Below are 23,676 nucleotides of genomic sequence, written 5' to 3' on the forward strand. Positions count from 1 at the left end.
TACAGAAAATGTGGTACATTTACACAATGGAGCCCCATTTTTTAATTTGTGAAACACATGAAATTCAAAAAGAACGAAGACCAAAGTATGGACTACTCAGCTATTAAAAAGAATGAATTTATGAAATTCCTAGGCAAATGGATGGGCCTGGAGGGCATCGTTCTGAGTGAGGTAACCCAATCACAAAAGAACTCACACAATATGTAGTCACTGATAAGTGGATATTAGCCCAGAAACTTAGAACACCCAATATATAAAATACAATTTGGGAAATAATAATTATTAAAAAATTACCAAATCTGAACTACTTAAAATTTCATTTGCACACTTGAAATATAAATTTCCTCTGTTTGTTTTTTGTTGTTGTTGTTGTTGTTTTTGTTGTTGTTTACCCAGACAGGGCTTCTATGTATAGCCTTGGCTGTCCTGGAACTCCTTTTGTAGACCAGGCTGGCCACAAACTCAGAAATCATGTGCCTCTGCCTCCCAACTGCTGAGATTTAATGTGTGCACCACCATGCCCAGCCCTCCTCTTTATTCTCATGAAAGAGTGCTGCATTATCATTAATTCTTCTAGATACAACTCTCTGTACTCTGAATTTATCAGAGATTCCGAAGTCATACACAGGAAAAACAGTGACTTTTACATAATGCAGGAATATACAATGCAAAACTCTAAATTTGTTGGTGTCATTCAAACATAAAATGGGGCATATCATCGCCCAAACTGATGAACTGCCTAGATAAACTCCGCCTGTTTCCAGTCCAAATACAATGAAACAGTTTCATGAGTGTACAATATTCAGTAAACTCTCAGATTGTCACTGTTGATTCTAGACTGCAACCAAATATACATGGGTAGAAAGAATGTATAGGAAAAGTTTACACATTGAAACAAAGTGCTCCTTCACAATCACAAGTTGTTTTTAAGATATTTAAAACCTATTTTTAAATAAGATTCCTTAACAACCACTACCTGAATATAAACTGACAAAAAACAATGTAGGAAAACAGAAAAATATATAGAGAGATTAGATGGGTCAGCCTAAGCTATTAAGTCGAAAAAAAATTGAGCACATGGGAGGAAAATAATGGCTTGGAATTCAAATATTAACATGATTTTTTCATTACTAATTAATTTTTGGAAGGTGGGGTGACCTTTTCTTTTATTGGAAATAAAGAACAAACATGGCATATTTACTGGGTCTTGTTGAGCCTTTAAAACTCAATCTTTACCATGTAAATTAACTGTGGATATGTGAAGAATGTATGATTTCAGACAGAGCTGGATTACCTATAATTGGGATTTGATCTGTTAATAGATTCTCAAGATAATGGAAGCACAGGTCTTGTGTAGTTATTCTTATCTATCACTTCTGTGACATAGTCCATACTCTACATGGTCTGTGGATCTCAGTGAGACTGCATCTGCATGACTTGGACTGTGTAATACAGTGTCCCCTATGTCCTCAGTAGCTCCAGATTTGCTAGTACTGGATGTGTCACTAGGAATCTGATTCAATCCACTGACATCATTTCTAACTGTGGTCACATAATCAGATTGTTGAAACTTTCCAAGGAACAAATTTGAACACCGGGACCTCCTTCCACAGATTCACAATCATGAATGATATCATGGAGACTGAGAATGAATTATCCTCCTAAGTATTTACCTACACATGTTTATTCCATGTGCTGTGGACACCAGTGGCAGAGCCCCAGGGAAGAATGTATTTAAGTTTCTTCCAGGGCTCAGGAGAAACCTAAAAATAAAATGAATCATGAATATGCAATGAACATCTCCTTTGCCCAAAGAAATAAAAGGTGGTAGAAATCTGATGTGCTGATATGCATGGCACTTCACAGTCCACACTGCCCAGGTTTAAGGCAGGAAAAATATGTTCATTTTCATGGGGGTCTTCTTCCTCTTTAATATTACACTTCTCATGACCAATTTCATTGATGCTAGGTGCTTTTGGAGAATAAATTTGGATGAAATAAATGGTGAACCTGTGGGAGTAACTTGTTCTTTCATCCTGGCAGCAGTTCAGACACCCATTGAAAATGATTATTTCAATAAGACTCTTAATGTTCTGTAAGTAAATTTGTATTTTAAATTGAAAAGAGAACATAAATATTTCTTGAGTGCTCTGAGGATGAAGATGAGACAAATTCTTGAGTCTTCTGTCCTGGTGCTAAGACTGAACTCTAAGAAACAACCTTAATTCCTTTACAGATTTAATCCTATTTTCTCCATTTAATTAATCCAGTGGAGGTTTTGGTTTTCCTCCAGGTGGCTTCGGAATTGAAGGTTGGAATCTTAGGAATGAAGGACTATTTACATTGATCTTTAACATAAAGCCTGCCTTTTGACAGTTTATATTGCACTCTAGGCAGAGATGACTTATTAAAATTGATCCTGTAATATTTCATTATGTTTTATCCCAAGTACATGTAAATAAATGGTCATAAATTCTGCTTACAGTCCTTCCAAAAGTGTGTTGCTCCTAGAGCATATTCTAGATCCAGTAATATTCATGGCACATATAGTTGTCAAAAACTTTACATACATACAAACTTACTGTCTCAAATCCATTCCATGCAGTCACTTATTGACTTCTAAAACTTCATCAGGTTTGGAAAGAGAAGATACTTACACTCATAAATTCCTACTTCATATGAATGCCTGGATGGATATTTTTGTATGTATATGAGCAAGGAATATTTAGCTCATTAGGGGTCAAGACATCGAAGTGTTTTAAAAGATAAAATCCAAAAGCATTGTGGCTTTGTACTTCACACTATTTATGTACAATCACTGGCTTTTATGTTTTGCAAAGTTCAATTGGGCACTCTCTCTTTAGAGTAAACCATATTTGGAACATATGGAATCCAATGACATGATTACATTCTTTGAATAGGCAGGCTATCAATAACAGTGGTGACTGCTTATGTCCCTTATCACTGGCATGGGTGACAATTGTATAGTGGGATAGTTGGAACGTTTGAGGACAGTGATACAGGAGCTTTCTATTAGTTTTTTTTGTCATTATTTAAGAAAAATGTCTTCTCCATTCATGTATGAGTTGGCTAATCTCTGAACCTTTTAAAATATATAAATCTTGTGGGACTTATTTCAATAATTTTAGTAAATATTAGTGCACATGTTACCATCGTGGTATCAATACCAATTTTTGTGGATTGCTGATCATTGTTTTAAAACACAGCCCTTTAGACTACTAGGCTACACAGACATCTTAAGTAACTGATGTTTTCTAAAATCAGTTATAGGTAGTAGTGTGAGCATTGTACGATGTCTACTTTCAAATTTATTTTGTATATTAGTAAAACTTTAATTGAGATTTGTATGTGTGTGTGTGGTAATAAAGAATATTCTAAAATGACCTATTTTATAGGGTATAGAATGAAAACAAAATAGTTGTATAATTTTTAGTGAAAGACTGATTGTATTTACTTCATTCTAATCCTTAAATATGCAGGCGTACATAAGAGTTTATTGATAAAATTATATGAAATGACAAGGATAAAACAGGAGATATTATTCTTTTTAAAAATATAAACAAAACCAATATGGTATTATTCCAATCCCATGGTCTAGTGGTCCACTTTGATTTAAAAAAAAACAATGAATATATTCCATAAATTTACACAAAAAATATCTTCCATATTATAAGCATATAATATTGGCAAATACAAATATCACAGATATTTCCTCATTTTACGAGTTCTCAGTAGGATACTAGTAATGTTTTAGTGTAATGACAAAGGTTGTCAAAGATGTTTCCTAGAAATTAATTTATAATGAATAAAATACTCAGAGTGAATATATATCACATTCCTTTGTAAATAGGAAGTAGGAGAATGATACAACAGTGGTGGGACAAACCCTTTATCTCTGCACTAAACACCTGCCACTGCTGCCTACCTGTGCATTTGAATTGAGGATAGTCTACAGGAAAGTATTTTATAAAACATTGGGATATATTGCAATCTTATAACCTACATAGTCCTTGCTGAAATACATACAAACTTAAATATAAACATGTATCAATTACCAAATTCATGTTTGATATTTGAATTTAATTAAAAAGAAATCTTTAGAAAATATTTTCTTTCAATAAAAGATTGAAAAAATAACAGCATGAGGATAGATATGAAGGGATGTGTCAAGAATTTTGGCCGCTAATTGTAAATGATTATAAGTACAGGAATTAAATGTTGCTAGAGAGAGAGAGAGAGACAATTATGCATTGATAAATCATGGTTTTCTTTCTGTCTTCCTTTCTTTCTTTTTATTTTATTTTATTTTATTTTATTTTATTTTATTTTATTTTATTTTATTTTATTTTATTTTTTTAGACAGGGTTTCTCTGTTTATCTCTGGCTGTCCGGGAACTCACTTTGTAGACCAGGATAGACTCAAACTCAGAAATCCACCTGCCTCTGCATCCCAAGTGCTGGGATGAAAGGCATGTGACACCACTCCTGGCTATGGTTTCATTCCATTAACCAATTCAGTTAATTTCACAAGAAAATATCATGAACTCAGTGGCTCTAATTACAAATTTATTTATTGCTCAATAATTTCAAAATGAAGACATGATCAGAATTACTGTTTTGTCAATATCTGTGGTTTTCTCTTCCTTGCTCAAAAAAAATGGAAATTATCTATGTGGATGAGGTCAATACCATCTCTTATTTATGGGACCTACACTGTCATGAACTTTTAAACTGCTTTCTATTTTCCAGGTCCATCTGTCAATGCAATCTTATAACAAAAGACATTTGTTCTAGTCTTTAGATGTCATCTTCAGAAACTTCCAGTATAGTGTAGTGCTTCTACTGAGTACAAATTTGGATGTATAATCATCTGTCCATAATAAACACTGTACTCTTTTACAGAAAAACAACTAGAAACCACAAATATGCTTTGGCATTGGTGTTTGCAATGGATGAAATCAACAGAAATCCTGATCTTTTACCAAATATGTCTTTGATTATAAGATACTCTTTGGGCCATTGTGATGGAAAAACTTCTACACCTACACCTTATTTATTTAATAGAAAAAAACAAAGCCCTATCCCTAATTATTTCTGTAATGAAGAGAGTATGTGTTCCTTTCTGCTTTCAGGACCCAATTGGGAGGTATCTTTAGATTTCTGGAAGTACCTGGACAGCTTCTTATCTCCACGTGTGAGTCATCACCAGCCTCGAATCATTAACATCATGTTTCTTTGGGGGACTTTGATAGCTATTAAGAAAGTTAATGGATGTGGTTGGACTGATGCTTATGTCAATCGAGGTAGTTCCAGGATACTTATTCTTCAGAAACATGTTAGGCCTTCTGCTAAGGGCTAACACCAGAAGTACAAAGATATGAGCAAGACAGAATAGAAGAGGCCATGGAGAATTGAGTCTGGCATGGTGGAAGAAAGAATCTTACAGCCTTGACTGACTGTCCATCAGAGTGTTTCATTATTTACACCAATCTCAGCAAGCAGAGATTTGTTCATGCTGTTCCAAAATATAGAGCATGTTATTTCTGTCCCCAGAAAGGTGTTATCTTCATCTTGGTTATAAGATTAAATTATCATTGGTAAACTATGGAATAATAGAATTATGGTGGTGTTATAAGTTTAGTCATCAGAGAAAAACTGTGATAGAACAGAAATAAATTTTACCAATATTTTCTCTATAACCTAACGTTTAACTATCTGGAGTATCTTTATTTTTGAAAAGGCATGAAATACCATTCTTAATCTGGAAACTCATGACATTTCAGTGGTACTAGAAAGGATGAAAAGCTCTAATCCAGTCTGTGGAGTTAGTCATTTGACTACCTGTGAGTGTATGACCAACTATTAAGAGTCAGAATTTAAATTGACATTAGATCCCTGGAAAAATTACACACTCATTGTGCTATACTTTTAATAAATCATTTTCTTTAATAATATGATGATATTATTCATGTAATTAATTTAATTTATTATATTATCAGTATATAATATTATTATATACTCTGTAGAATTTATTGCTATGTTTTATCTTGTTTTTTCTTTTGCTTCCACATTTTATCATACAAGATTAGAACTTCACATGTGAACTTTTCTAAGAAGGAGGAGATATGAGGTTCCAATACCTCATTCTTCCATATTTTTCCAATGAAGATTTTTAAAACATTATAATCACTTTTTAATGAGGACAAAATACCATTCAATCTAACTTCATTTCTATATATTTTCCTCAAGATGTACAACTTATGAATCCCAATTATTTTGCACCAGAATTACCTGGGTATATAGTAAGAAGAGTTTTTCTGATCTAATTTTCTGCTAACACTTTTAGGCTGCAAAATCTAGTTTATATTTTTACAAATACTTTGATCTTATTGTCTGTTTCCTGAAGAGGCACAGAGGCAGACATTGCCAGAGTAATTCAGAACAAACCTAAAAAGGAGATCTCTGGCAGTTTTATGTGAGTCACAACCTCTAGTGTAAAATATTACTGTCAAGTAGGGCAATATAAGAATATCTCTTCCAAATGCTATATCAGTATTGTGTACAGGACTATCCTCTTCAATCTTAAAAGTATTTATAGATTATGGCATAAAAGCCTTTTTAAAAATATTAATCAAATATCCCCAAATTGTAAAAGTATAAAAATCCCTTCAAACATTTGAAACACAGGTATCAAGACTAAAACTGAAAGACAGAATGGCAGCCATTATAACATGTGAATATATTTATTACATCTTTGTCAAACAGCAATGCTTGCTGTTTCCATTAAAAGTGGATGTGCCAGTCTTCCACGTTTGCTAATTTGAATCAGAGATGAGAGAAAAAGTCACAGGTAATCAACTGTTTGCAGGTAAAAATGATTACAAGTGTTTTCACATGCACCACACCTCATGCTGCTCTTTGTGCTATAGATCCTTCAGCTTACCTATGGTCCTTTCCACTCCATCTTCAGTGATGATGAACAATATCCCTATATCTATCAGATGGGCCCAAAGGACACATCTCTACCATTGGCAATGGTCTCCTTCATACTTTATTTCAAATGGAACTGGATTGGCCTTGTCATCCCAGATGACGATCAAGGAAACCAATTTCTTTTAGAGTTGAAGAAAGAGAGTGAAATCAAGGAAATTTGCTTTGCCTTTGTGAAAATGATCTCTGTTGATGAAGTTTCATTTCCACAAAACACTGAAATGTACTACAACCAAATTGTGATGTCATTAACAAATGTTATTATCACTTATGGAGAAACATACAATTTCATTCATTTGATCTTCAGAATGTGGGACCCTCCCATTTTACAGAGAATATGGATCACCACAATAAAATGGAATTTACCTACCAGTGAGACAGACATAAGTCATGGCACATTCTATGGATCACTTACTTTTCTACCCCACCATGGTGAGATTTCTGGCTTTAAAATTTTTGTACAGACATGGTTCCATCTCAGAAACACAGATTTATATCTAGTAATGCCAGAGTTGAAATATTTTAACTATGAAGACTCAGCATCTAACTGTAAAATACTGAAGAACAATTCATCTGAAGCCTCATTTGATTGGCTAATGGAACAGAAGTTTGACATGACCTTTAGTGAGAGTAGTCATAACATATACAATGCTGTGCATGCCATAGCCCATGCCCTCCACGAGATGAATCTACAACAGGTTGATAATCAGGCAATAGACAATGGAAAAGGAGCCAGTTCTTACTGCTTGAAGGTAAAAGTTTCTTCTATTGGCCGAGGTTTGGTGTCTTCAGTTGCATAGTTGTTTAGAGTCTTTCAAATGCCCAGACTTAAAGAAATAAGAAATATTTTTCCAAACATTTTACCTTAACAAAAGCAAATCTATAGATTGTTATGAATGTGATTAGAAAAGGAACTCACAGGTTAGCAATGAAAATGTGTGGTTTTATACAGAGCACCCAAATATCTATTACCATGCCCCTTCCAATATTGGATATAAATAGTCTTTCCTCATTAATTTTCTCCATGATTAGAAGATGAGTTTTATTTATATTTGTCAATTATATGGAAATCATTTGGAGGAATTATTTTCATTAGTGTAATCCTGTGATTCTGTCAAGAGTGTGGGTTCTGGAGTACATTCTGGGTTTTCTGAGAGTAACTAAACAAGAAATAGTGCTGGTATTCATTTCTGTCTGTACAAATGTGTTTATATGTGTGAATGTTTGCTTCTCACTAAGTATATGTATATTTTCTATTCTTTCTGTGCATCTGTGTTCATATTTGTGTTACTTTCAACATATATGTTTATCTCTCTGTATGAAAGTGGAAGTGAACAACAATTTTTTCTATGTAGGAATTTCTATAAGTGTTTGTTTATATATATGTGTATGTTTCTTTGGTGTTTTGTCAGAGTAGGTTTCATTGTATACAATGTATGTATTTTGTAAGTGTTTATAAGTACTTATACGGATTTAAACCTGCTTTACTAAGTATGTGTCTGCCTATTTCTTTGTACTTAGCAAGGCCTTTGCCTTCCTTTTTGTCTTTACGTGTGAGTATAAAAATTTCTCTGTGTCAATATTGTTCATGGCTTGTCCTTAATTATTTATACCTCTCCCCGTGTTTTGCTCTCTCTCTCTCTCTCTCTCTCTCTCTCTCTCTCTCTCTCTCTCTCTCTCTCTCTCTCTCTCTGTCTCTCTTTCTCTCTCTCTCTCTCTCTCTATCTCTCTCTCTCTCTCTCTCTGTGTATATATGTGTGTATGGTTGTACCTTTGCCAGTGTATTATTTTGTGTGATTTCATATCTTTCTTTTTATTTGAGTGGATATGATTTTCATTTATGTGCCTGAATATTTACATATGTATGTCAACATGTATGTATATTTGTTTGTAAATGAATGTATACCTGTACTATATGTGTGACTTAGATAAGATGTGAGCCGCTCTCATCGTCTGTGTGTTTATTTATGTGTGTGTGTGTGTGTGTGTGTGTGTGTGTGTTTGTGTTTGGTGTGTGTGTGTGTCTGTGTGTTGCATACCTGTGTTTGGATCTGCATTTTTCTGTCTTTGTGTTTGGTATTCATCACTGAGAAAACTGAAATTCTTGTAATATTGCAATAATTTTTTTATGCAATTGCATTTGTTGTGATTCCTCTCTTTCTTTCTTTCTTTAAATATGTGTGCCTTTGCTATGAAATCAGACTGAATCTTATGACTTGAAGGAATGATACATACATTATAGTGCAATGCTTGTATTTTAGGTAAACTCCTTTCTAAGAAGGACCTACTTCACTAATCCTCTTGGGGACAAAGTGTTTATGAAGCAAAGAGTAATAATGCAGGATGAATATGACATTATTCACTTTGGGAATCTCTCACAACACATTGGGATGAAGATGAAGTTAGGAAAGTTCAGCCCATATTTACCACATGGTCGACACTTTCACTTTTACATAGACATGATTGAGTTGGCCATAGGAAGAAGAAAGGTAAGTGTGTGCTAGCTTACTGGTTTATAATACAGAGCAGTAAACAGTGTCAGATGAATACACGGCAACATATTGAAATGAAAAATTTAGTCACATAAGGAAGGAAATTCCAGTCTCCAGTATGATATTTCTTTTTTTTTCAAATTTTTACCAATTATTTGAAGATTTCAGAATGCTTAAAATATAACTTTGTCATATCAGAACCATTTTTTGAAATTTAATAAATTAGAAAAACACTGTTCACCACTATTAGATATTCTTTCCTTTAAATTAAACTAAATTTTCTTCACACAATTGCTTTAATGAAACAGTACTCTCCTCCCTTAAATTAAACTTCTGGAACAGGTATTGATATGAAAGAGGCTAATGTTACAGTTATGACACACCAATAGTCATAATTGCTAACCCTTGTCATTATATCCAAAAATGTTTATCATATAATAAAAGGACATTCACCACATTCCCTAATGAACACAATTACAGAAAATCATATTCAAAGAAACATCACTTTTTATAAATTTAAAGAATCCATTCACTCTTTTACATAAGATGACCAGAAGGTCAAAGGAACCTATAGACAGCACTACAACAACAGGAAAAATAAAGGCAATTAACACACCTCAAGTACAGCAATAACAGCAACCAGACAAAAGCAACAAATAATTTTCAGTAATAATTGAACTTTTTTGTTAACATTCTCTAAATGAAATCAAAGACAACAAAACTGGTTTATTTTTTTAAGACATTCCTAAGCTGCCTGCAGAGTGTAGGAAGACACATTCATATACAAGAGGAGAACTTTTCTTTATTAAAAAATGGAGGAAAACTGTATAATGTTTAATAGAAGGAAAAAAGGTCATTCTAGAACAATACATTTGATAGATATGTGTGGAATAATTCTTGACAAAAACACCTACCAAAAGAACACAACACACTACAGAAAGATCATTCTCTGAGAACAGGGAGATTTTCTTTTTAAATTTGATGGTTTTATTTATTGAAAATAATTTGTTATTCTCCCATAATATATCCTAATTACAGTTTCCATTCCTATCTATTGGGATGTGAACAATTGTCAGTTCTACTGGCAAATATTTCATAGTTAATATTCCTATTTCCTTCCTTTTTCATCATATCCACTTTATGTCACTCATTAGAAAATGACAGGATTCTATGGGAGAAAAATAAAATAAAACAAGATTAAACAAATCTAAGCCATCATAAAAGAACAAAATTTTCATAACACATTATGGTAACTAGACATATGAAATTGAGCTAGGTGAAAAGACCACGAAATCCTACTTCATACCTCATATGAATAGTAGTGAATATAGCATGAGTTAGTGATAGACAATTGAGTGACAGTTATTCCCAGTTTTGTGTTTGAAAATATAATTCAAACTGTCAATTTGACAATCAAAACATCTGGAACTACTGATAAAAATCATTTATTCCACATTTGCATGTGAACAAACATAAGAAGAAGCGCCTATAAACTATTAATATTAAACTGCAAAAGGAATTCCTTGGACAAAGTGCTGTTATATGTCAATGGGAATTCTACACAAACACCCTGAAATAGACTGTCCTTTTCAAAGCCAGCCAAAACACAAAACTCTGGTAGTCAAACACTGTTGGTATCTTCTTTTATCACTGATTAACCATAACATAATTACCAAATTCAACGGTCAGTAGGAAAATTTTTGTGATTTACAAATGCCCTCTTCCCCTACCTGGAAATTAATCTTATATAAACTGAATGTACTCAGGATTTGGCAGCAAAAGTGTGAAAATACAATCACATTGATATTTGAGCCAAAATGAGACCAACTCATTGTTTCCACTTGACTATTATATACAGGATTTCTTGAGGTTTGTGGGATGAGACCAGTTCTCAGTTTTGCTTGCAAACAAATCAGTGTTAATACACCTCCACAACTGCTGATAATCCTGGCTTGCTCATTCTTTTTTCTACTTTGGATTTTTCTCAACTCTTAATCATTCACTCTGAAAATTGTGAATTTTGGAGCTGTGCTATTTATAAAATATTTAGGAAGCACTACATGGCAATAAATGAGTGTTAGATACCCCTCATATGTATCTACGTGGCACACTGCATGAAAATATAAGTATCATTTATCTCAGTATACTTTAATATTTTATATGAAGAAACAGTACGTAAAAAGCAAGTTTATATAATATTATATATATGTATATGTATACACACACACACACACACACACACACACATATATATATATATATATATATATATATATATATATATATATATATATAACAAATTTATTATTTTTTACCTTTGTGCCTTGAGTAGGGCCTGATATGTAGTAGGGCTTTTATGGGAAAAATATGCAATCATATTCCTAACATTCAACTGGTATAAAAGAGGCTAAAGCCTAAAAGAATCAAAAACAAAAAAAAAATCAAAACAAATCAAAACAAAAAACAAAACTAGTTTTATTATCAGGCTGTCATGGAACTCATTCTGTAGACCATGATGACCTCAAAATCAGAAATCTGCCTGCCTCTGCCTCCCAAGTGCTGCGATTAAAGGTTTGTACCACCAGTTCCCACCTGCCTTTGGCTTAATAAAAGTAAGACATTTAAAGCCTTAACAACAACAACAAAAACTGCTCTTATTTTACTGTTGTTTATTACATTCTTAGACTTGAAGATTGAACCTAGTAAGTGTTAGGCTAGAAGCTACCCATGAATTATACTCCCATTTTTTATTGTGATTTTTCTATTTGTGCCTTTCTTTTTTCAATTTTTTAAATTCTAGATATGATTTATTTACATACCATCTCCCCTTACCCTGCTTGTTTGAGGATGCTCTCCCACACACCTACCCACTCCTTCCTTAGCACCTAAGCATTCCTCTAAACTGGAGCATCAAGCCTTCACAGAACCAAAGGACTCCCCTCCCATTGTTGCCAGATAGAAAACTTTAACTCCTTCAGTCCTTACCCTAACACCTCCACTGGGGTCCCTGTACTCAGTTCAATGGTTGACTGTGAGCATCCATATCTGTATTGGTCAGGATCTGGCAGAGCCTCTCAGGAGATAGCTGTATCAGATAGCTGTATTTACTCATTGTAAACACTTCTTGCCATCCACAATAGTGTCTGGGTGTGGTGACTGCATTTGGGATGGATCTCCAGGTGTGGTAGTCTCTGTGAGTCCTTTCCTTCTGTCTCTGCTCTACTCTTTGCCCCATCATTTCAATTAGACAGGAACAATTCTGGGTTAAAATTTTGTAGATCTGTGGGTGGCCCTATTTCTCAACTGGGGGGCCATGCATAACCTCTAGATATGGTATCAACAGATTCTTCCCCCCGATTCTAGGATATTTCAGCTAATATCATCCCTGTGGGTTCCTGGGATGCTCTTGATTTCCTGGCATCTGGGACTCTCTGGTTGCTACCCAAAGAACCCATCACTGATTGCTATATAACTCTGTTCAATTTCCTGACCTCTGTACACCTCTTCCATCTTCTACCATCCTGATTCTTCTCCTATTTTCCCTTACCACTGTTTTCTTCCTCTAAAGGAGAATTTATTTCAGGGATGCAAGCATACTTCAATATATGCAGTTTCATTAAATGCAATACATGACAAAATATAGAATTACATTATTTTCCAAAAAACCTTCAGAAATGGCTCTTAGCCAACTCCAACATTAATTCATAGATAAAGAAACAAAAATAGTGATTGAACAGAAGGAAACTATATTGATATTAGAACATTTTCTTTTACAAAACTATTTACAATACTATAATACATGCAGAGGAAATTTTATCTATGAAAGTCAGAAATAATATCAGATTGTTTTGTGATTCATGTTTTCATCCAAGCATTTTAGAGACAAAATCTGAAAATCTTTGTATGTTTCTTCCCAGTCTACCCTATACTGTGAGTCCAAAACAGCCATGTGTGATATGGAGACACTACCTTAAAATAAATTATTATAAAGTACAAAAGTATGCAGACTTTCTACACTCTAACTCAAAATAGTCTTTCAAATATAACAAAGGGTCAATATACAGTTAAAGAAAATGATGGGAGCCAGGAGTGTTGGCACACACCTTTAATGCCAGAACTTGAGAGGCAGAGGCAGGCAGATTTCTGAGTTCGAGGCCAGCCTGGTCTACAAAGTTAGTTCCAGAACAGCCAGGGCTATATAGAGAAATACTGTCTCAAAAAAAGAAAAGAAAGAAGGAAATGAAGGAAGGAAGGAAGGGAGGGAGGGAGGGAGGGAGGGAGGGAGGGAGGAGAAAGGAAGGAAGGAAGGAAGGAAGGAAGGAAGGAAGGAAGGAAGGAAGGTAGGAAGGAAGGAAGGTAGGAAGGAAGGAAGGAAGATAGAAAGGAAGAAAGGACGGAAGGAAGGAAGAAAGAAAGAAAGAAAGAAAGAAAGAAAGAAAGAAAGAAAGAAAGAAAGGAAGAAAGAAAGAAAGAAAAAAGAAAGAAAGAGGGAGAGGGAGAAAGGGAGAAAGGAAGGAAGGAAGAAAGGAAGGAAGGAAAGAAGGAAGGAAGGAAGGAAGGAAGGAAGAAAGAAAGAAAGAAAGAAAGAAAGAAAGAAAGAAAGAAAGAAAGAAAGAAAGAAAAAAGAAAGAAAGAAAGAAAGAAAATGATGGGCGGGGGAAATATTCTCTGATCTTTGATGGGAAAGTGTAAGACCCTTTTCAACAATATCAAAAATATAGAAAGAATTCTTCAAATCTTCAATTAACTTTAAACAATCTAATATTTATCCAGCTTTTTCCAATATTTGAAGCCAATGTAGAGCATTTTGACCTCATGGAATGCTCCATATTCAAGGTCGCTACAGAATAATTTATCATCCCCAACCATATTAAACCAGTGTATGCATACTCCACTATTTTTTATATACATTTTTCTCATGCTTTGCAACAGTAAATTATTTGAGGTCATATTTGCTATCTGTGAATGAAGGACATATATTTCCTTTTTCAAATTTCTTCAAATACTAACTTGCTTCTCTGTTGCTTTAATTAAACTTTGATAATAAGGAAAGTGAGGAGGAACGTGTGATTTGACATATGACTTCTAGTTATAGAAAGACAAGTGTGGATATCAGGAAACTGGAACTAAAGAATTGATTTTTTTCTTTATGGTAAGGCAAGGCAAAATCTTTTAATATCAGTTTCCCAAAACATTTTTCTGATTCTCCCATTAATGAAAAAACGGCGAACATTACTTTAGGCTGTATTTTTTTCCCAAGAGATTTTGAAAGAACAGTACTTACTGGCTAAACTGCCCACAGTAAGATGGGCATTCTTATATCAATTACCACAGAAGAAAATGCTTCAAAGATGAGGACAGGCTAGTGTTGGCTGAGAGAATATTTCAATTAAGTTTCCTCTGACCATAGCACTTAGTACCAAGTTGAAATAATTAACTAAAAAACATAAGGTTGCAACTTCTGTACTTTTCCATACAGCTCAATATCAGCCCTTTTCCCTATGTTACTAGACACTCAGATACTATGCAACGTTTCTTCAATGCATTTCCAATATTCACTTCTGGCCATTAAATAATGGACATTGTAAAATGTCAATCAGGGGCCTGGTGGTGGTGGCACACACCTTTAATCCCAGCACTTGGGAGGCAGAGGCAGGTGGATTTCTGAGTTTGAGGCCAGCCTGGTCTACAAAGTGAGTTCCAGGAAAGCCAGGGCTATACAGAGAAACCCTGCCTCAAAACACAAAAACAAACAAACAAATAAAAGTCAATCAGATTGTGTGAATAAAATGAGCTTATTGAAATCTTAAAGTGCTAATCTAAAACATAAAAGAACCTTCTAATACTCATTATCAGTATGTGTCTAATTTTCTCAGATGCCAAACTCTGTGTGCAGTGCAGATTGTAGTCCTGGATTCAGAAGATTATGGAAGGAGGGAATGGCAGCCTGCTATTTTGTTTGCAGCCCCTGCCCTGAAAATGAAATTTCTAATGAGACAAGTGAGTGTTGGCTGCTCTGATAAATCCTGAAGATATGTATTTTTCTTGCATCACCCTTGAATAATGAAGTCAGCTAAAAGGCAACTGAAAATATAAAGTATATTACTTATCAAATTTACTACTTGTAGAAACAAAAATCCTTAACAAAATCTTGCAAAAGCAAACAAACATACCTGTTGTCTTGACCCACATATTGACTCATTGCAAATCTATGGTAGATTATATTTCACAAAGAAAATACTTTAGAAAATATAACTGCAGTTTGCAGGAATTCTGCACAAGATTTTCCAAACAGATAATCTATTATAAAACTACATGTACATTTAGATTTAAGTCACGAATTTTGTTAGTATTGATTTAGTCATATTTCATGAACCTATCTATCCTAAATATAATTGTGCACACCATGTACCTATAAGAGCCCATGAAGATCTGAATGTTATATTTAATCTACGGGATGAGATCATGAGACTACTAGGTGCAAAATCCATGTTCTCTGTTAAGATTAATATAGAAGACAAAAGTATTTGCAAATTTATGAAAAATGCTAAGTATGCGATATTAAGAGGGTCGTGTTCAAAACCAGATGTAGTCAGAATCCAGGATGAAGGGGATAAGATTTGACCTAAGAATTGGAATATACCATGAGATTCATATTCAGTATATTACATACTACACACATTATTAAGATAATTTTTTAGGGTTGGCAAAATGCAATAAGTATATGGTTACCTTTTCAAATATTTTGCCTTTCCTTCTACATAATGCATTAAAATTCTTAAAAGTCATATTATGCCTGTGAGACACTTAAACAGTTAAATCATTTGTTGCTAAGGCTTACAGTTTGGGTTTATAACCATGTAACCATGATGCATGGAGTAAAACCAAGAAATCTACTAAGTTGTGTTTTGAAGCCATACATTTTAACATATACTGTGCTTGAAAACAAATTAAAAGTATACGAAATTGTTTTAGACATAAAAAATTAATATGTACATCAAAATTAAATACAAAAATTCCATAAAATGTTTTATTGCATTAATTGCTTATGTGTGTGAAGTGGATAACACCTATACAGGTGCACATATGAGCAAATAATACTGCTGTCATTAAATTTATATTTACTTGTGAGATATCTGTCATGGGTACTGGGATCTGAACTCAGATTGTCTGAAAGAACAACATATTGTATTTATAGCTAATCCAACTTCTTAGGCTCTCAGGCAACATATCAAATAATATCTGTCCACAAATGCATTGTTGTAGATAAGAATTCTGAAACCCAAGAAAGCACATCAACATTATCTGAAATGACTTGGAAATTAAGTGCAATTACAATCACTGTTCATGTTGTTACCATGTCGGGGATTACAATTTTAGAATCGAGTATAATTGCTTAACACAAACCATCTGGGTTAACACCCTTTCAAGTTGGTTCCTCTGTTATTTTGCTCATTCTGTTTCTCAACACTGATTTCATCATTGATTCTCATAAAAATGGAGGTGAGTTGAGGATTAAAGTGCTCAGGTTTCCATATGAAGAAGGAATCAAGGTGAAGGATCTTTTAGTACAAAGTATCTACAGAGATATTTTCCTTCAGTGCTAAAATTAGTGCACTTCTTGAACAATAACCAGAACTTTTGATGAATTATTGCCAGATGAAGAAACATCTTAGAGCTTATTTCATAAATATTTTCTACAATTCACAAATAAACTTTATATTTCCTCTCATATTCCACCTTCTTGCTATGAATTATGACAGGAATCACTTAAATACAATAATTCAATATCCAAGTTCACATGAACTCACACATATAAGTATGTACATATACATACACCCTACCTGTTCAATTTTGTGTTGTTTCTGTGTCAACAAGTTTGAGCTAGTACATTCTCCAGGAGCTATTATACATCTTTTCCCAGTAGAAGTCAGAGTCTCAATGTGTCATAGGGAATGAATTCATAAAATATTCAGTGATCTCAGAAAACAGTAAGTATAGGGGTTTGTATTTATAAAATATACCCAACCGCATTGTGGTTTATGAATGTATCTTCTCTGAATTAAATAATCTACTTGATGTTAACATAGAACCAAAAAAAAAATGGCTTAGGAAATCTTAGCTATCTGATAACATTATTTTTTATTTAAATTTTACATTTCATATTCTATTCCCCATCCCCACATACACTGACTGAATACTCCACATCCCACACCTGCTCCCCAACCCAATCTGCCTTCATATTGAACCGCCATCCCCCACACCACCTTATAGGAACTAAAAGGGGCCCTTGGAAAAGAGGGGAGAGTGAGGACCCATGTCCCGCTAGAGTTCCACATATGCCCTGGACAGGAAGACATGGGAGGGCTGCCAGACACTTTCCATTCAGCTCTGGGTGGGCATCCAAGCCTCTTATTCATTCAACTGGGGATGGACAAGGGGATGCCCAACCTGGGGTCATTGGGACAACATTCTGTGTCCCCGCGGTTATGAGAGAAAGCGAAGAGGGAAGACAGGTTCCCACACTGGCAAGAGTGAGCACCGCCTTGATGATCAGAGAATATCTATGATTTTAGAGCTTTATTGTAGAAAGGCAAGGGGAAAGAAACAATGTAGGAGAGAGAGAGAGGGGGGAGTTAGAAAAAAAGAGAGTAAGAGGGAGAGAGGGAGAGGAGAGTAAGAGCAAAAGAACAATGGAGTGAGAGAGAGAGAGAGAGGGCAAGGAGTGGCCAATCAGCCCCTTTAAAATATGCTATCCATTCTGTTGCTAGGTAACTGGGGAGGAGTTTAGCCTGAAGGTCAAAAGCTTGGGATATTGCCTACCTGACTTCTAGCCTTGTTTCTCTTGTGGGGGCTGTAGTGGAAGGTAACTTAGGCAGGAGTCAGAGTTCCAGGACCATGACAGAACTCCTTCCCTCCTTTGTAGGTAAATTATGACCACTGAGTCCAAGGGTTCAGCATCTGAGCTTGACTGGAGACCAGGTTGTCTGTGCATAGACCAATGACCCACACCACCTGACCTCTAAACTCCCTACAGCCTTCAGTCTTTGAGGGTTAGGTGCATCTTCTCTGAATGAACACAGACACAGAAGCCCTTTACTGTATTGAGGGACCCATATCAGCTGGTCTATGGTGTCTGTTTGGTGGTACATTGTTTGAGAGATTTCTGGGTCAAGATTAATTGAGACTGCTTGTCTGCCTGCAAGATCACCTTACTCCTCTGCTACTTTCAGCCTTCCCTAATTCAGGGGTTAGTTGCTTCTGTCCATTGGTTGGGTGCAAATAACTGTATTTAGGAGGGCAGTCATGATAGATACTTTCTGTGAGTGCTCCAGAGCCTCAGTAAAATGTGAGGCCATAAGACCTCCTCTTAACCCAGATCACACTTTGGGCCTGTCATTGGATGTTCTTTTCCTCAGGTTCCTCTCCATTTCATCCCTGCATTCAGACAGGAACAATTATGGGTCAGAGATGTGACTATGGGATGGGAACCCTATCACTCACTTGATGTCCTGTCTTCCCGCTGGAGGTGGGCTCTGTACATTCCCTCTATCTATTGTAGTACATTTCATCTAAGGTCTCTGACCTCCCAAGTCTCTGGTGCATTTTGGTGGGACCACTCACCCTCCTATTATCTGAAGTTTAATGTTTATATTCTTTTTGCTGCTCCTCAGGGCTTGGTTACACTCTCACCCCCCTCACCCCACAAACCTCTTTCTAATAACATCATAAATGATACAATCAAGTTAAGTAGACAAAGAAAAAAATGCTTGGTTTTATTTCCTTTAAATCATTATGAACATTATGAATTGAAAGCAATGCTTGGCAGCAATATCCTTCACATTACATATGAGCATCAAAGGCAGCATTGTAAGGATTCTTTCATTACCCTTACTAGAAATACCTTGACAATAAAATTTCTAAAGCATACCTAACTAAGCTTTCATTTGGAAATCAGATATGGATTAATGTGTGAATTGTCCAGAATACCAATATGCCAACACTGAACAGAACAAATGTATTCAGAAAGGTGTCACCTTTCTAAGCTATGAAGACCCGTTGGGGATGGCACTTGCCTTAATGGCCTTCTGTTTCTCTGCATTCACAGCTGTGGTACTTTGTGTCTTTGTGAAGCACCATGACACTCCTATTGTGAAGGCCAGTAACAGAAGCCTCAGCTATCTATTACTCATATCACTCATGTTCTGTTTTCTGTGCTGCTTTTTCTTCATTGGCCTTCCAAACAGAGCCACCTGTGTCTTACAGCAAATCACATTTGGAATTGTATTCACTGTGGCTGTTTCCACAGTTCTGGCCAAAACAGTCACTGTGGCTCTGACTTTCAAAGTCATAGACCCAGGAAGAAGATTGAGAAACTTCCTGGTATCAGGGGCACCCAATTACATCATTCCCATATGTTCCCTAATCCAATGTGTTCTGTGTGCAATCTGGCTAGCAGTTTCTCCTCCCTTTGTTGATATTGATGAACACAATCTCCATGGCCACATCATCATTGTGTGCAACAAGGGCTCAGTTACTGCATTCTACTGTATCCTGGGATATTTGGCCTGCCTGGCACTTGGAAGCTTCTCTGTGGCTTTCTTGGCCAAGAATCTGCCTGACACATTCAATGAAGCCAAGTTCTTGACCTTCAGCATGCTAGTGTTCTGCAGTGTCTGGGTCACCTTCCTCCCTGTCTATCATAGCACCAAGGGCAAGGTCATGGTTGCTGTGGAGATCTTCTCCATCTTGGCATCCAGTGCAAGGATGTTTGGATGTATTTTTGTACCCAAGATTTATATCATTTTAATGCGACCAGAGAGAAATTCTACCCAAAAGATCAGGGAAAAATCATATTTCTGAACACATATTTCAGGAATTCTGTCAAATGTAAAGTTGGTACATACCCACCAAATATTGGGTTATAGTGCATGTGTCTAGTTTTAGAATCACTCTCACTGTTTGCTCTAGTAATATCAGGAAGTATCATATCTACTGAACTTCTGAACAGTGTCCATAAAATCTTGCACCCATTCACTTGCTTCATTTCTTCTCAGAGAACTAAACTCTAATTATTACAATTTCATTCATCATTTTGCATTCATGGAGATTGCCCTCTGGTAACTTCCAAAAATATTGATAAGGCAGCTGAATCCATCAGTTTGTGCACAAAAATGAGGTCTAGGACAGACAGGGTTACACATAGAAACCATCTACCAAATCAAATAATCAATCAGAAACACAGACTAACTAAATAATCAGCAAAGATGAAATCAGAACATATTTTCTGATATCTGGTAAGAGCACACACACAACAAAATACTGCCATTTTTCATCAGTTCTTAAAGCTATTGACCAATAGTCTAAGTATGCAATGTTCCTTTTCTGCTGTCAAATACAAATATATTATATCCAACAATGATCAGAAGCCCAGGGAATCTGTGGATGAATTGGGAATAGTTGTCATAAGCTGAGGAGGAGGGTGACCCATAGAAAGACCAGCATTCTCAACAAACCTGGACAAGCAAGATCTCTCAGACATTGAGCCTCTAACCAGAGATCATACACTAGCTGATGTGAAGCCCCCAACAAATATGCAGCATAAGACTGCCCGGTCTATCATCAGTGGGAGAGACACATCTAACCCCAGAGACTTAGATCCCCAGGGATTGGTAAGGGATGAGATTTGTGGGATGTAGGGATATCATCTTGGAGATGGGGAGGGAGATGTTAGATGAGCAAGTCAGAAGTCAGGGGGGCAGACCAGGAAGGGGATAACTAGTAGACTGTAAAAAAAAATTGAGTCATAATAAATACAAAAATGAAATGAAATAAGCTTGTAGATATATCAACATGTTATTTATATTGCAGTTATGGGAGGGATAGGTAAAACTACTGACATTTGCATGAACATAATTTTTATTTTCAGAGATTGCCCTTTGTGTGCAGTTCTGATTGAGTTTTTGGATTCACAAAATTCTGGAAAACAGAATGAGAGGCAGATGCTTAAATTATGCTGCTTTCTAGAAAACGACATTTTCAAAAAGACCATTGAGTGTTTGCAGCTACACTAAATATTTCGCATTTTTCAATTCTCACTATTAAATGGGAAACCAAATGGGTATAAAATGCATTAACAAAAGCAATCACTTCCTTAAGTCAGTCTTCATAGAAATATGATCATTAGCAATGTCCCTTTAAGGAACACATACTTCGTTAACATCCACATTTTACTCATTGAAAATTCATGGAAGATGGCATTGTTGCAAAGAAAGATTTGATATTCAAACTCCGGTTTAATGGAATTCTTCACGAATTTATTCTTTTTACATTTTTTATTATTTTATTAGATATTTTCTTCATTTACATTTCAAATACTATTGTCTATATACTCGCACCACCCTGCTCCCCAACCCACCCACTCCTGCTTCCAGACCCTGACATTTCCCTCTACTGGGGCATATAATCTTCACAAGATCAAGGGCCTTTCCTCTCAATGATGGTGGAGAAGCCCATCTTCTGCTACATATGCAGCTAAACACATGAGCTCTGGGTGTCCTGGTTAGTTCATATTGTTGTTTTTCCTATAGGGTTGCAGACCCCTTCAGCTCCTTGTGTACTTTCTCTAGCTCCTCCAATGGGGACCCTGTGTTCCATACAATAGATGACACTGACCATCCACTTCTGGATTAGCCAGGCACTGGCATAGTCTCACAAGAGACAGCTATATCAGGGTCCTGTCATAAATTGTTGCTAGCATAGGCAATAGTGTCTTATAAAAACTTATAAAAACTTACTGCCTTATATGATATATATATATATCTTATATTTATATATATATCTTATATATATATCTTATATTTATATATAAATATTTAATGTAAAAATAATATAAATATACGAACATATAATTATAATATATAAAATTATAATATGTAAATAATGTAAATATATAATATACATGTATAATATAAACATATATATAAAATTATAAAACTTATGGTCTTATATAAAACCTATAAATATTTAATATAAAGTAATATAATTATAATATATAACATATAAATTATAATATAGAAATAATATGAATATATCATATAAATATATAATGTAAATATATATAAATACATATTTGTATATATATAATATACAGTGTCTTATGAAAACAAACTAAAACTTATAGAGGATAACGTGGAAAAAAAAACTCGAGTATATGGGCCCAGGGGAAAAATTCCTGAACAGAACAGCAGTGGCTTGTGATGAATGATAAAGAATTGACAAATGAGGTCTTATGAAATTTCAAAGCTTCTGTTTGTCAAAGTATACTCTTTGTAATACAAAATAGCAACAAACAGATTGGGAAAAGATCTTTACAAATCCTAAATCTAATAGGGGACTAACATCTAATATATATAAAGAATTCAAGAAGCTGGACTCCAGAAAACCAAATAACCCCATTAAAAATGGGGTACAAACAGAGCTAAACAAAGAATTCTCAACTGAGGAATACTGAATGGGTGAGAAGCACCTAAAGAAATGTTCAACATACTTAATGATCAGTGAAATGCAAGTCAAAACAACCCTGAGATTCCATTTCACACCAGTGAGAATGGCTAAGATCAAAAATTCAGATGATAGCAGATGCTGGGGAGGATGTGGTAAAAGAGGAACACTCCTCCATTGCTGGTGGGATTGTGAGCTGATACAACCACTCTGGAAATCAATCTGGTGCTTCATCAGAAAATTGGCAGACATAGAACTACTGGTGGATCGAGCAATACCTCTCCTGTGCATATACCCAGAAGATGTTCCAACTTGTAATAAGGATATATGCTCCACTATGTTCATAGCAACCTTATTTATAATAGCTGTGTAGCCCTGGCTGTCCTGAAATTCTCTCTGTAGTCCAGGCTGACCTTGAACTCCATCATATGTCTGCTATATGTACCAATGCCACACGGCCACAAACACCATCTTTATAAGAGTAAAATTGATAAATAAAACGGGACTGTAAGACTTAATCACTATCAGGGACATCAGCCCACTGCCTGGGCTTAGGACCAACACCCCAAATTGCTGCAAAAATAAGGTAAACTACAGATCCTCTGCCACCCCATCCAGCATCTACAGACCCTCGAACAGGGCTGTCCATAGAGGCACATGAATAGGGGTG

At 35.2% G+C, this 23,676-nt stretch overlaps 1 protein-coding gene across 2 annotated transcripts; it reads left to right on the plus strand.

The window, feature by feature from the left end:
* The first annotated feature begins 1,898 nt into the window (after nucleotides 1-1,898).
* LOC147003687 (vomeronasal type-2 receptor 116-like) lies at nucleotides 1,899-20,525 on the plus strand. 2 transcript variants are annotated; one of them, XM_085841067.1, is made up of 6 exons: nucleotides 1,899-2,095; nucleotides 4,924-5,215; nucleotides 6,951-7,763; nucleotides 9,273-9,500; nucleotides 15,380-15,503; nucleotides 19,612-20,525. In XM_085841067.1, exons 1-6 carry the CDS (start codon nucleotides 1,899-1,901, stop codon nucleotides 20,364-20,366), a joined length of 2,409 nt encoding a protein of 802 aa, XP_085697193.1. In that variant the 3' UTR covers nucleotides 20,367-20,525. The 2 variants fall into 2 exon arrangements, with proteins under 2 accessions (XP_085697193.1, XP_085697194.1); XM_085841068.1 differs by lacking the exon at nucleotides 19,612-20,525 and adding an exon at nucleotides 18,923-19,011.
* The last annotated feature ends 3,151 nt before the right edge of the window (nucleotides 20,526-23,676 follow it).

Source organism: Mus caroli, unplaced genomic scaffold, assembly GCF_978045245.1.
Source record: "Mus caroli unplaced genomic scaffold, Mus_caroli_1 scaffold_8, whole genome shotgun sequence".
NCBI lineage: Eukaryota > Metazoa > Chordata > Mammalia > Rodentia > Muridae > Mus > Mus caroli.

What these genes read in the sequence shown, in the direction of transcription:
- LOC147003687 (XM_085841067.1), top strand. Translation starts at nt 1,899, where the DNA reads ATGTTCATTTTCATGGGGGTCTTCTTCCTCTTTAATATTACACTTCTC. An exon ending in CCAGTTCTTACTGCTTGAAG is followed by an intron (nt 7,764 to 9,272) that starts GTAAAAGTTTCT and finishes CTTGTATTTTAG; the next exon opens with GTAAACTCCTTTCTAAGAAG. An exon ending in TGAAATTTCTAATGAGACAA is followed by an intron (nt 15,504 to 19,611) that starts GTGAGTGTTGGC and finishes CTGCATTCACAG; the next exon opens with CTGTGGTACTTTGTGTCTTT.